General features: G+C 41.0%; 1 protein-coding gene across 11 annotated transcripts in view; it reads left to right on the top strand.

The window, feature by feature from the left end:
* TLN2 (talin 2) overlaps nt 1–14674 on the top strand; it is a 476435-nt gene that overhangs the window by 300846 nt on the left and 160915 nt on the right. For all 11 annotated transcript variants that reach the window (XM_058294297.2, XM_058294301.2, XM_058294305.1 and 8 more), the window contains 5 exons: nt 58–159; nt 883–959; nt 9686–9866; nt 10795–10908; nt 14003–14111. In XM_058294297.2, the coding sequence (XP_058150280.1) occupies nt 58–159; nt 883–959; nt 9686–9866; nt 10795–10908; nt 14003–14111 (583 nt within the window). The remainder of the gene's footprint in view (nt 1–57; nt 160–882; nt 960–9685; nt 9867–10794; nt 10909–14002; nt 14112–14674) is intronic.

Genomic DNA, 14674 nt, shown 5'->3' on the forward strand with positions numbered 1-14674 from the left:
TTTAAAACTACTGATGTGTCTGACATATCTATATTTCTTGTAATGCTGTTTTTTCAGGATTTTGGGGAGTATCAGGAAAGCTACTACTCAGTACAAACCACTGAGGGAGAGCAAATATCACAGCTGATTGCCGGCTACATTGACATCATCCTCAAAAAGGTATTTTGTATAGATGTGATTTGAAAAGCAAGGCCACTCTATAAAAAGGCTCAATTTAGATGATGTAGAGACCTTGAAAAAAAACTGTTTGAAATGTATGGTTTGCTAATTTAATCTTTGGCTTTAATATTGCCCAGATGTGAGCTCCTTGACCTAGAATCCTGCAAAAATTTCTGATTTTGCTGCAGCACATATTGCTATCATTTACTGCCCGGTGGAATGAGCAAGAGAATGTCATTTAGCTAGATGAGTCTAGCCTACCCCTCAGCATCTTCCTCCCCAGTAACTGTGTGGGTATTGTGCTTCCCAGCCTCTGTAGAAACCCAGATTGAAGGACTGAAAATGTTGTTTGCATTTTCCATATTTATTTTACCAAATGTAATGGAGTTACATGCAAACAGATTTGCTAAGGTTTCAGAATACAGCCCACTCAAATAACCAAGATCTACTAGAGTATTAATATACTCATCTTGATTTTAATTATGTAAAAACATTAAATCTCTGCAACAATAAATACAGAAGACATTATATTACATAATGGACTTCTCTTTTATTGTTACTATTTCTGTTTTTGTTCATGCATCACTTATAAAATAGCCATTAAAAGAAATGCTGGGTAAATCTCAACATTTTTGTTTATAAAGGGCTCCCTTCAAAAGTCTTTTAAAAAGTCCATGTGCAAGATCTGCTAAGTTCCATTTTTGTGCCTTGTTTTACCAACAGAAACAAAGTAAGGATAGATTTGGACTCGAGGGCGATGAGGAATCAACTATGTTAGAAGAGTCCGTTTCCCCAAAAAAGTACGTATTGTTATGATGTTGTGGAATTTAAGAGAAGTTCAATTATTTGAGTATAGAGAGGCCAGGACTCAGCAATGATTTTGAGAAGGAAAAATGGTTTATTGACGGCCGGCCGGACTCGGGAGCTTTCAGTTTGAATCCCGAGCCCGGAACAAGATTTTCAAACGTCTTTTATACAGAGAGGAAAGGCCAAATCGTCCCTTTGTTTCAGTTCTCAATAGGCTTCAATTAGCATATATCTCTTCCACATCTTAGGTAAGCTTTTAGCAAGGACTCCAGACATTTTAGATAAGCCTTGGTTTTTGCATTTCCCCTAAATACTTAAAGTTTATAGCCCTTGCTTTGTTAAACATTTCCTGGGACTGGAGCCTGCTGGTCCCTAAGAGCAGGACTGCAGCCTCTTACCGTTTCACACCCACAAGTCAAACAACTTAGTTATCTCTGAAGAGACAAAGAGCCTTCCACCCATAGCCCACATCATTCCCCCCCTTTGTCAAAGTTTACTTGCTAAGCTTTGGCATAATTATTGTTGTAGCTAGGAGGTGGATGACTGTTTGTTGTCTTGACTGATTATTTATCAGTCTTTAGTACAGCATCAAGGACCGTTTTTAGAAGTTTAGAACTTTTCATTCTGGACAGCAGAATCTTGGGCAGGGGCCTCCCGCAGTTATTCTGCTGCCACTGGCACTCACGTGGATTTCCAGTCAGGTTCCAGATCCATCTATTACTTTTATTTTACTCTTAAAGAGTTTACACCTTTAATTTAAAAGGGGTGCTGAAGGGAGAAGATCTCTTTTCTGTAACTGCTTCCTGCTGGCCATGGGCTGTAGTCATTGCCTAATAAGGTGTAAAAACTCTTTAATTTATTCTAACTGGAGGAAGATGGATCTGGCATTCTGTACGAAGTTGGATGAAGTTTTCATATGGTTAATAAGATGTTCACTCTGAAAGAAACAAACTTAATTAAAAATTTGGAATACCTGTTTTTAAAAGAGGACACATTGGATTACAGAGGTAGACAAGGTTAGGTGCCTATAAAGATGGCATTCCTTAAAAGCTGGTGGGAACAGCATATATATTCTTTTTTAAGTTATCCATCTTTAGAGAGAAATTGCAACAGACACTTAGCTTTGTCTGAAGACACATTCCAAGCTGTTCAATGATTGACACTCATTCGCTCTGTCAGATGCTCCTGGTGAACTGGCACTCCTTGGGCAACTGGCTTCACTCAGGATTAGAACACTAATTTGGAAATACTCTTAGTTTTCACCTGTGGGAGTGATCAGAACTACAGAATAAAGATTTTTACACCTTGGTTTTCATTGTACAATTTCTAGCAATTTTGACTTGTTCAATAGGTGACTCACCATCAGCAAGCAAGCCTCACTTTTGCTAACTGAGACTGGCTGAGACTGCCACCTTATTCTATAGACATGTTATTAACTGTTTAGAAAATGATTTTACCAGGAATTTAACATGTCTAATATACTTCTGCACTTGATCCAAAATAGAAAAGATAACATTACAATTATTAGGCATATATTTAGTACAGGATAAAAGTACAGCACTTAATATTAACTAATGTATTACTTAATGCATAAGGATTCAGAGTTGCCATTATTAGTTTTGAGTTTCAGGTTTGTAATACTTTACATGTTATCTCTCCATGAGAGCAGGCCATAATGCCAATTGTGCTCAAGTTTTACTTACAGTCTCCTGGTATCATGGCTCCACTCAGCATGTTCTTCAACGCAGTGAGCAAGTTGCAGCATCCTTCCAGTATTCCAGAGATTTTCCAGTATTCTACTAGCCTGGTGCATAGTGCTCTCTGGCACCATGGAACAGTGCCAGTCTGGAGGCGATATCCATTGTACACTTGGCTGTACCGAGTCATTATTGGCTGCAGGAGCTTGAAACTGCAATATAGTTTCCATCAACTTCAGGAGCAGAACCAGAGACTGATACAGCACATATTTTTAATTGAGGGGTCAGTGACCAGCCTAGCCAATAACTCACATGGAGAGGCCACCTGTAATGTATACAAGGCCTGGTTCGAATGCACAAGAGTTTGACAATGTTAAAGTTTATTCCTTGTTTTATATATATTTTAAACAACTTAACGCAATACATATATCAAATGACTATTTACTTACACAATTTTACTATGAAGATAACAGTAGGTACTTTACTTTAGTAATAGAGGAAAAATACTTTTCATTGTTAGAATGAAAACAGAATATTTCCAATAGAATCAAGACAACTTTTTATTACCATTTACTTAAATGTGTATTTTGCAGTGGCCTTCAGACAGGTTTATTATCATGAAGTTATTTCTGCTACCAATACCAATCTAAGTTTCTTTAGTTAACAATGACTTCTACAACTAGAATTATTTAAACATTTTCAGTTTGGAAGATGTTTTACAAACTCTTTATAATTGACTATAACCACATTGACTAGCCACCTCATGTTTAGATAAACTTACTAAATTACAATTACCAATGAAAGAAATTTACTCTTTATTTAAGAGAGCATATCTACAATCTTTTTCCTTCAGCCTAATTTCACTCACTAAAGATTTCGTACATAATGTTAATTTAGTTTATAAATTAACTATGGGAGATTACACTCAAAAATAAAATTGAAACCATAATAGTTTATGCAAGGAATGTTCTCTTTTTCCCTTACAGGAAGCTAAAAACTTCTTTTCTTTAAGTTATGAAAATTATTAATTTAAAAGCATAACTGACTACCAGGTTTTAAAACACATGCATACTGACTACCAGGTTTCAAAACACATTACACAATTACTTAATTTTTTAAAATCATAACCCAGGAAAGATCTCTCCATAGTTTTTATGGACTTTCCTTTACTTACTGAAATTTGTTAATAGAGCCACTAATTACCTTATTTTGTTGGAAAGAAATCTTCTGGAAGAAAATAAGGCTCACCAGATTGTGGAGAAGAAAATACTTTATTCTCAATCTTGCAAGAAGGGGCGCAGAGCCAGATATGGCTGGTGCCCCGAACAAAGAAAAATGACACAATTTATACCCCTAAGCCTAGCATGCAAGCTCTTCCTGTTTTTCCATAGATTGGATACTTCAGAAGTTACAGCTTATCTGAGATTTAACTTTCCCACGCAAAAGTTTGATTTAACTGCTTCTTCTATCACATTCCAACCATTTTAGTTTTTACCTGCTCCCCCCTTTGTCAAATAAGGAATAGAATTTAGTGCTGAAATGGCACCGACTTAGTTAGCTCCTTCTTGGGCATCCTTCCACTGCCCATAGGACTGGCCTAAACTGGTCTCCTCCACTGCTGTCCAACCCGGGAGTGGGAGACTGAGGCAGCAGGCCGCCGGGTTACATCAACATTTTTCTTCTGTGAAAATTAACCTAATCTTTGTTTTGTTTTGTTTTTTTTTTTTCCAATTTATGGCTGACAAAGGTTTAAACTGGGAAATTACCAGGCAAACTGATTCTTAATTCCCTAGCCTAGTAGATAGGTTTAATCTGCCACACCTAGTCTTGCCTTAAAAGCTCTTGCAAAGAGGAGGCCCTTTCCCAATTGTTTCCATAATCAGATTTCTATGACTTTTTCATCCTGCTTAGTTCAATTTGGGCTTTAAGAATATTTATAAATATAACTGCATATTTAATTTTTAACAATTTGAGCAAATAGGCAGACATGAATAGTTTGACACAACAACATGACTTTAGTTACTTTAAACTTTTCAAAGACTTTTGAAACTCCTCTTAATTTGCACTATGACCATGCAGTTTACCACAAGAATTTTCTTTCTTACTTAATGGATTGTAATAACCAAAATGTTCTCAATGCCTTAGCACCATTTTGTTTTAGAACTTCATATTTTACCTTGAAATTAGCAGGATTTTGGATAAGCAACAAGATTAATTTTATATATATTTACTGAGGCTATTTGAAGCCTCAGGGAGACAGACTGCTTTCTCTCATGAATTGCCACTCTTAGAACACTGACCGTCAAGGCAGGAGACTTCTCCCCCTCCACCCCCCTTTTTGTTTTTGGAGATAATAAAACTCCAGTGGCCATTTAACCTTATTCTATCAGGCAGCAATTTATTTAGTTTACACTTGAATTCATGAGAGAAAGGGTTACTAATACCAGGAGAGGAGACAGTGATGTCCCAGCTCTTCTCAATTATGAAATAACCACAGGCAAAGGCAAAGGGTGAGGTTAGGCTTGAAGTAACCATAAACAAAGGAAAGGTTAGTGTAGAATTTACACTTAAATAATAGTTTCAGGCTAAATTCACCTAGCTATAATCTTAGTTATTGTCTTTCCACTGTTTTATAATATAAATGCATTTATAAATGATTTTAACTCTTAGTTACAGTTTTTATTAATTTTTTTAAAACCTATTAATTTTATAACACCTTTAAATACCTTTCATTCAACTTATAACATATTAAATGAACTTAACCATTACTTTAATTTTTCCTTTAAAGTGAAAGAATAAATCTCTTGCAGTTAGTTTGAAATAAAAGGCTACTTTTCAGGATTTGATTTCTAGAACATAAAATGTTCTTTTAAAAGAGGTAAGACTCTTCTTCAAACATTGAGGATATGATGAGGTTAAAGCACAAGAAGCTATTGATAAAATATTTTCTTTGTATATTGATCTTACTCAATTTAATCATAAAAATTTCCCTTCCACAAACCTTCTACACTTTCAGTATTCATTCAGGTTCTGTCCCACACTCTACTCTTTCCAATAATCAATCATTTTATCTTAGGACAAAATCATCTTCTGTTTCCTTAACAATAAAAACACATTCCATATATCCCACATACTGAGTTACCAGGCAAACTTCTTACAACATATAATTGCCATTAATACTAAACAAGTTTGTTAAAATAATGAACTTTTCTTCACTTTAAATACTTAGTAGCATGTAATACCAGAAACAGTTTTTTTGGAAGTAAGTTGGCAGGGGAGATTGGCTGCCGAATAAGTTTGTTATAAAATTGCCTTTTATTATTATTATCAACTCAGTTTTGTTAAATAATGACTTTCTGCAATTAGCCACTTAAATACCTTAAACAATGCTTTGTAAAACTTTTATAATTATTTATACCCTTAATACAAAGTTTACCTTCACAGAACATTCTCTTACTTAAGGTTACTACAATACCTTCTAAGAACCTGAGCAGAATGCAAACGTATTTTGGCTTTGACACCCTAAGGAGGGAACTTTACTGCATTTATTCTGATTCTGCTTTTCACCTCCTTCACTTCTCCCCCTTCCAGGCAGTCGGGTGCACAACAAACAGGAATGCGGCTTATGAATAGAAGGGTGGACTCACTGGAAAGGGGCAAGCCGCTCCCCCCTTTCCAGCTTTCAGCCAAAATGGGCAGACAGAACCTACTCAAATTTGGCAACTCTCCCAGGGACCCAGCCACCCTGACTGGGACATCCCCAACAAACTTGGGTGCGTGGCGCGGACACAGATGGCCTCCAAGCCCCGGCAAAGGGCCAGACCAGAGACAAGACAGCAGAGCATGCACAAACATCTAGACTCCGCAAACATCCAGACTCCTCAGCTTTTGCCCCAGAATCATTTCACCCCCTTGCCAATGGCAAGGGAGGGCTCCAGCTCAGCTGTAATTCCACTCTACATAAGGACACAACTCCAACACTAGCCTTGAGCTGACACAGACAGAAGCACAAAGGTCACTAATCTGACTCACAAGTTTATATATTTATTTTCACCACGGCTGCCCCCACAGCCATCACAAACCTCAGAACACTTAACATTTGGTATAAAGCAAATTCATTCACAAATTAGCACCATAACAAAAGATTCCAGCTAGACTTTTCCACTGTTTAAACTTTACACCCAGACCAAGCTCCACCAGAAAAGCCGATCCATTTTCCTGTAACCAAGTTTTGTTTTCCTTAATCTAGACCAATTTCCAGGATATTAGGACTCGAACCTATAAGTACCCTTCCTATTAAAATCGAGACTCCACTCCTTTAGTGGATATAAGACCAGTACCAGATTCTAACATGCAGTTAGACAAACCCAAAACACCAGGGCTTTTCCCCGGTTTTCCTCCTTTTCCCAAGCCTAGAGAGAACAGCTTCCCCCCAGCCTTCTGGGGCTACTAGGGTTCTCTCGGGAGGTGATCAGCCTCCCCTTCCTAGCAATTAAAGCTAGGGCCTTCCAGACTGTGCTCACCCGGGGAGTCTTACCTTCTTCCATGTTCGGAGTTCTTTTTCGTTCCCAGAATCTTTCTCTTCAGACCTTCCATTGCCCCTCGATTTTGTCGGGAAGATTCTGGTGGAGCCCACATCTTTTCTGGATTAAATTTAATCCAGGGGCGCCCAGATTTGGGGTTCACCCGAGTCCTCCCGGCTTCCTCAGGGATTTGGAAGGGGCAGCAAAATGCTACCGTCTCTGGCCTTCATTTTTGTCCCTTCGTGGTCGCCATTAATGTTGTGGAATTTAAGAGAAGTTCAATTATTTGAGTATAGAGAGGCCAGGACTCAGCAATGATTTTGAGAAGGAAAAATGGTTTATTGACGGCCGGCCGGACTCGGGAGCTTTCAGTTTGAATCCCGAGCCCGGAACAAGATTTTCAAACGTCTTTTATACAGAGAGGAAAGGCCAAATCGTCCCTTTGTTTCAGTTCTCAATAGGCTTCAATTAGCATATATCTCTTCCACATCTTAGGTAAGCTTTTAGCAAGGACTCCAGACATTTTAGATAAGCCTTGGTTTTTGCATTTCCCCTAAATACTTAAAGTTTATAGCCCTTGCTTTGTTAAACATTTCCTGGGACTGGAGCCTGCTGGTCCCTAAGAGCAGGACTGCAGCCTCTTACCGTTTCACACCCACAAGTCAAACAACTTAGTTATCTCTGAAGAGACAAAGAGCCTTCCACCCATAGCCCACATCAATGAGAGCTGCCAGATTGCCTTCTCCCGAGATGGACAGGCTTCCTCCTGCCAGCCCTGGGGCTGTCACTCTGAAGTCACAGGAGCAGATGATATTGGATGGGACAGACAGTGAGGGCTCCAGACCAGCAGCATCAGTGTCTTTTGTGGGGGCTGGGGATATCAGGGAGACACTGAAGAAGTTGTGGTGTTTAACTCCATCTTTAGAGGCAGTGAGCATTTGTGGGTTCTGATACTCATTTCTGATTTCAACTTCATGACCTGGCTCGTTATTATCAAAAGGCTGGAGAGTGTCATTTAGCTAGTGAATGATTCCAGCCTTTTTGGACAAGGGGACTGAAGCTCTGTGGAGGAGTTACCATTTGCGAGCACCCACGACATGCCATGCTTGTCACACGTTATGGGCTCTGGAGACAAGCTTCCTGGGTTCAAATATGAGCTCTGTCTTTTACTAACTATATGGCCTTGGGGAAGTTACTTAATCTCTGCCTTCGTGATCTCGTCTAGAAAATGGAGGTAATGATGGCTTCTGCCTTTTAGGTTGTGTTTTGATGGCTAATTCCTCATAAAGCCCGTAAAACAATGCCTGGCGTATGGTTATTGATACCATCATAGTTGTTATTTTAAATTCAGAATAGTCTCAATTTAGGCCCATTTTATGGATGAGGAAACTGAAATTTATTAAAATTCAGTAACATCTAATAAGTGATACTTGTTTGGAAACCTTTGTGGCCATCGCCTCTGTGTCAACTAGAGTGTTGTAATAACTTTTTTTGTCTACACTTCACTGTGTGCATATGACATACTTGTCTCATTTGATCCCAATAACATCCCACTGTGTAAGAGGTATGCTTGCTATTATCTCCAATTCATGGAAAAGGGAACTGAAGCTCGTGGTGTTTAGTTGAGATACACACATGTGGCAAATGTAGGACTCAGATTCAGATCTTATGCTTTTTTCCATAGGACACTGCCAGAAACTTCTGGCATACTTTAGTATATTGAACTTGCTTAGCAATAGTAATTGTTTCTCTAATTTTTCCACCTTTCCACTACTTTCTCACAATTTGCTTCATAATCACCCTGAAGGTGCTTTTTCTTTTGTTCCCTGTTAATACACAAGTTGGAACCAACCTTGATGTGACATTTTAAGTACTTGCTACCCTCTGGCAAAGCACCTTACTTCCTTGAAATTCTTACTGACCATTAGATGGAAATTAGCAAGCAGGTGCTACACGGCAGGGGAGTGGTTCTCTACTGAGAACCCTGCTGCACTTGAGCTTCCCTTGGGAGCAGCTAAGTGTCTGAGCCCAGAATGCTGGGACCTGCCCCTAACTGATGCTTAGGGCATCACTGTGGGGTCCAATCAAAGGCAAGCGGGAAGGATGGTTCAGGGTAGTCCCTATCTAGACCTTTACTTCTCCTGGCTGAAGTCTTGGAATGTAGCTGGCTTCTACTGGCACTCCCACATCTACCACCCCTAGTGTCAGACCTTTCTGTTTCCCCAGACGTCCATGGCTTGCTGGCCTGGCACTCCCATGGCTCACGAGCCTTGCCCTGGGCAATAGAAAGTGATCTGTGACGGTTCAAGAACCCTGAGACAGAGGCCCCTGCTCTTAATGCAGCTGCACGCCAACCTCCCCGAACACACACGTACAGACCCCACCCCGGACTCCCCACGGGTGTGTCCTGCACAGCATAAAGTAGTGAACAGTTGTGGCATTTGTGGTACCTTTACTTTACACTCCATGGGGGGTGACTAGGTTGCCTCTCGCCTGCAGGTCCACCATCTTGCAGCAGCAGTTCAACCGGACCGGGAAGGTAGAGCACGGCTCGGTGGCGCTGCCGGCTGTGATGCGCTCGGGCTCCAGCGGGCCCGAGACCTTCAACGTTGGCAGCATGCCCTCGCCGCAGCAGCAGGTCACAGTCGGGCAGATGCACCGAGGCCACATGCCCCCGCTGGTAAGGCTCCCTGGGCGTTTCCCCTGCTCGGCAGCCTGTAGCCTCTGGTGTACAGGGAGGGGCCCCAGCAGTACCATAGGTTGTGTGTTGTCCACGCTCTGACCGGTTCTCATCAGAAACATGCTTGTCCAGCTGTGCATTCCCAGTGCCTACGTCCCAGCAGCCATCCTCTTCATGAGCATGACTCTGGTAACTCCCTGTCAAGGATCAGAGGTGTCATTAGTGACTGGAAAAGACTTGGTCCCTTCTCAGAGTAACTTGCTGATGTACGGGTAGAACCCTTCTTCCCTGCCTTTGCAGCTTCAAGCTGACTGACCCAGTTACCCCTCAGAGAATCCTAGGAATAGACAACTCTTTAGGGATCGAGACGCTTCACCCCAGCAGGTCGTTCCATCCTTTCTGCCTGTCTGTCAGTGCCCCTCTCTGCCTGCCTCAGGGATCCTGAGCTCTTGGGCAAGAACTTTTTGAAAGCTGAAGTGCCTTAACGCTCAGAAGTAATTTGATTCTGAAGAGTATTAACTGTAAGTTTGGGTGGAATCCCTGAATATTTATAAAGAAGAGTTCTGGTTTAACACAGACATGTCTCCTGTGCATGAAATCTTTTGTCCTCACAACTCAAGGATTCTATTTCCTCAGTGGCCCTACAAGGCCGCTTCTTGAGCATTCTTGTTGGCTAATTAAGCCCTCCACACTCTTCTGACTATAATCCCTCTGTGGCAAAAACCCTCATTTAGCATTCCATGAATGTAACAAAATACCTATTTTTGGCCCCTGGAGTTGAAATGGGAGGTGGTTCAGGCATTTGTTGAAATGGGCCCTGAGCTTCTTTGCCTTGAACCCTGAATTCAGTTTTGTCTTGTTTTGTGCAGAGGGCTGTGTGGAGCTCACGGCATGATCTGATCTTCCTTGTGTTCCTCTGAATTTGCAGACCTCAGCCCAGCAAGCCCTCATGGGGACCATCAACACAAGCATGCATGCTGTCCAGCAGGCCCAGGATGATCTCAGTGAACTGGACTCGCTGCCACCTCTCGGCCAGGATATGGTAAATAATGTCCACGTGGTTTTCATTCAATGTCTCTGCAGAAAACAGCATTACCTGCTCTGCCTGATTCAACATTCTGTCCCTCTCTCCAGCTAGATGAAGTGGAGACCCATGTTTTAATTTAAGATGTTGAGTCTTTGTCAGTAGGTTGCACCAGCAGGAGGAGAGAACCGTGGGGTCTTCCTGACTGGTGGCAGTACTACACAGGGGCTAGGAATAGGACCTGGGGCTCTGGGGTCACATGATCTGGGTTCAGATCCCAGCTCCACTGCTCACTGGCTGTGTCAATCTGGGCAACTTAACCTCTGGAAGCTTCCATTTTCTTGTCTGCAAATTGGGTTGTTGTGCCTGGCACATAGTAAGAGTTCAATAAGTATTAACTGCTTTTGTTATTTTGTGGTTCCTCAAACTTGATCATGCATCAGAAACACCTGGAGGACTTAAGACAGATTGCTGAGCCCCACCCTACCCCCATTTTTAAAAATTCACTACGTCTGATGCACGTCCAACAAGTTCTCCGGTGATGCTGATGCTGCTTGTCTGAGGACCACACTTTGAGCACCAGGGGATTACTATTGAGCTTTTCAGCAGGGCAGGGTAATTAGTGAAGAGGATTTCATGTAGCTGCTGCTGCATTAAATCTGCATGCCTGAGATGCAGAATCTCAGGCATGACCCCTGTACCCACTGAATCTTTGAATAGCACTTTAGCAAAGTCCTCAACTGTTTCATGTGCACATTAAAGTTTGAGAGGCACTGACTGGTGCTGTCATTCTTAACCCTACTTTGCACATTAGAATCACCTGAGGAGCATTAAAAAAAAGCCTAGGGAAACGGACTTTGGCCCAGTGGTTAGGGCGTCCGTCTACCATATGGGAGGTCCGCGGTTCAAACCCCGGGCCTCCTTGACCCGTGTGGAGCTGGCCGTGCGCAGTGCTGATGCACGCAAGGAGTGCCGTGCCACGCAAGGGTGTCCCCCGCGTAGGGGAGCCCCACGCGCAAGGAGTGCGCCCGTGAGGAAAGCCGCCCAGCGTGAAAAGAAAGAGCAGCCTGCCCAGGAATGGCGCCGCCCACACTTCCCGTGCCGCTGACGACAACAGAAGCGGACAAAGAAACAAGACGCAGTGAATAGACACCAAGAACAGACAACCAGGGGAGGGGGGGAAATTAAATAAAAAAAAAAAAAAAAAAAAAAAAAGCCTAGGTCCCCATCTCAGGCTAAATAAAACAATATTACTGGGATGTAGGATCTGAGTATCTGTGTTTTGTAATCTCCCTTGGTAAGTCTGTTGATGAGCCAGCATTAAAAAGCACTAGTGTAGGTTTGACTGTTGCCATCATTAGGGGAGAACCAAGATGCAGTTTGTAGCCCCATCTTGTCCAACCAAGATGGCCGCCCTCCAAATTAGAATGCCACGTTTTCTATTTGCATATTCATGTGTCTACAGGTTGCTAGTGTCCTTCATGCTCTTTTTCCCAAGTACCTGAAATCATTAAACATTTTCCTTTTGGAATACTTACTATATATAGCAGAATGAAAATATATATAGCAGACACAGTGGTGCAATGGATTTTTAAGATATTTGGATTTAACATTCCTGCTTTACGAATTTTCAAAGAATTAGAAAGTAATAAAATATCATTAATGCTAGAAATACCCTGAATCTAGATTAATATCTTCTGGATGTTTTGGGATACAGATCAGCACCTAACAATACTAGAGACGTCATTGTCAATGAGGATGATCATTTATTGGCGAAGTTCTAAAATGCCAGAAATTAGAATTTATTATTTGTAAGTTCAAATGCATAAAAGCTGGAAAGGTTTTTAAAGAAAATTGAGTTTCTTGAAAGCAAAAACTTAGGTTTCTGGATCTGGTTGTGATTTGTCGAATGTCATACCACTTGTTAATGGCAGAGCCTGGTGAATTAGGACGCCAAAGGGGTGCTGCTGCAAAGTACCAAAATCTGTTGGCTTTTATAAAGGGTATTTATTTGTGGTAAAAGCTTATAGTTACAAGGCCCTAAAGTGTCCAACTCAAGGTACCATAAGAGGTACTTTTTCACTAAAGTCTATTGTCACGTGTTGAAGCAAAATGGTTGCCGATCTGTGAGGGTTCAGCCTTCCTATTCCTTTTAAGGCTCTGTGGGCCCACTTTCTTCTGACTCAGCTGTGGGCTGCAGGGCTCGTTTCTTTCTGTGCCTTCTCAGCTGCTCAAGGCTCTGGTCTCCAGCAGAAAACTATCAGGCGAATGGCTCAGCTCTCCCTGAGGCTTTAGCTCTTTGAGCCTTCTCCTTTCTGTCATGGCAGGATTGAAATGACCAAGTTCTCTCCTTTTCCATATACCTTCTCCTTCTGTGAGTGTCTTGTTTATACAGCCCACCAAGGGGGTGGGAAATTAACCCTGAACCACACCCTACTGACATGGTTGAATCAAACCTGTCCTGACTTGATTTAATTAAGTAAACTTAAAACCTTTTCATTTAAATCAGTCAAAGGGTATGATACCCAGAGGAACAAACCAGTTTTACAAACATAATTTATATCTCTTTTTGGAATTCATAAATAATATCAAAGTGCCACAGCTGGGTCCAGAAGAGGGGTCTTGATCTCTGAGTACTGCAAGTAAAGGTGCCACATCTACGCAGTGATTCACACTGTAAAAAAGAGATGCAGTTCATTGACAAAGGGTATTTGTGAACTGAAACACATGAATTCTAACTCTGTTCCCTAAAAAACAAAACAAAAATTAGCAACAATTGTTGATGCTAATTGCAATATTTATTATGAAACATGAATTTTTCTCCTTATTCTTTTCCAATCAAATTTATGTAAGTAAGCCACATAGGATTTTCCCCCATAATTTCTTAAAAGTGGGGGGAAAAAAAGTAATTGTTATAAGAAATATTCTGTGTCTATGAACAATCAAGAGGCCTGTTAAGGATGTTGTTTAATATGACTTAGGGGCCTTGTCTGTTACAGGCCAGGAAGAAAAGTATAGCCAAAGTCTGGGTCTCATTTTATGATGTGGCTTCTCTGATTTCCTGGGTAATTCTTGTGCACTGATGGTGTGATGCAATTGTCTGGTTTTGCAGGCGTCTAGGGTATGGGTTCAGAACAAAGTTGATGAATCCAAACATGAAATTCACTCTCAAGTTGATGCCATCACAGCTGGCACAGCTTCAGTTGTTAACCTCACAGCCGGTAAGTCCCTGAAATAGAGATTTATGGTGTGTTGTGGTTTAAAAAAAAAAAATCATTATTCTGATTGAAATGACAGAGTTTTCAAATTATGAGAAGATAGTCTATTTTTAGGAACTCAGAGTACTTCAGGCATTTTCTCCCACGGACCCAGGAGAAATGTAGGGAAAATCTTACTTCTTTTTAGCTATATAACACATCATCATTAAAAAGCACGTAGGTAGCTCTTCTCATTGTTCATCAATGTGCTAGGCATTCTTCAAAGTATATTGAGACTAGTTTCTCCCTTCTGGGAGCTTACAGTCTAAACACGGTTTTGAATGAACGGATCCACCATACCTACCTTTTTCTGTCTTTTTTTTTAAATTTTATTTTTTTAATTGATTTTGTAAAAATGTTACATTAAAAAAAAAATATATATATATATATATATATATATATATATATATATATATATATATATGAGGTCCCATTCAGCCCCACCACTCCCCCCCTAGCAACACTCACTCCCCTCATCATGACACATCCATTGCACCCGGCAAGTACATCTCTGGGCATCTCTGCAC

Source organism: Dasypus novemcinctus, chromosome 3, assembly GCF_030445035.2.
Source record: "Dasypus novemcinctus isolate mDasNov1 chromosome 3, mDasNov1.1.hap2, whole genome shotgun sequence".
NCBI classification, from domain to species: Eukaryota; Metazoa; Chordata; class Mammalia; order Cingulata; family Dasypodidae; genus Dasypus; species Dasypus novemcinctus.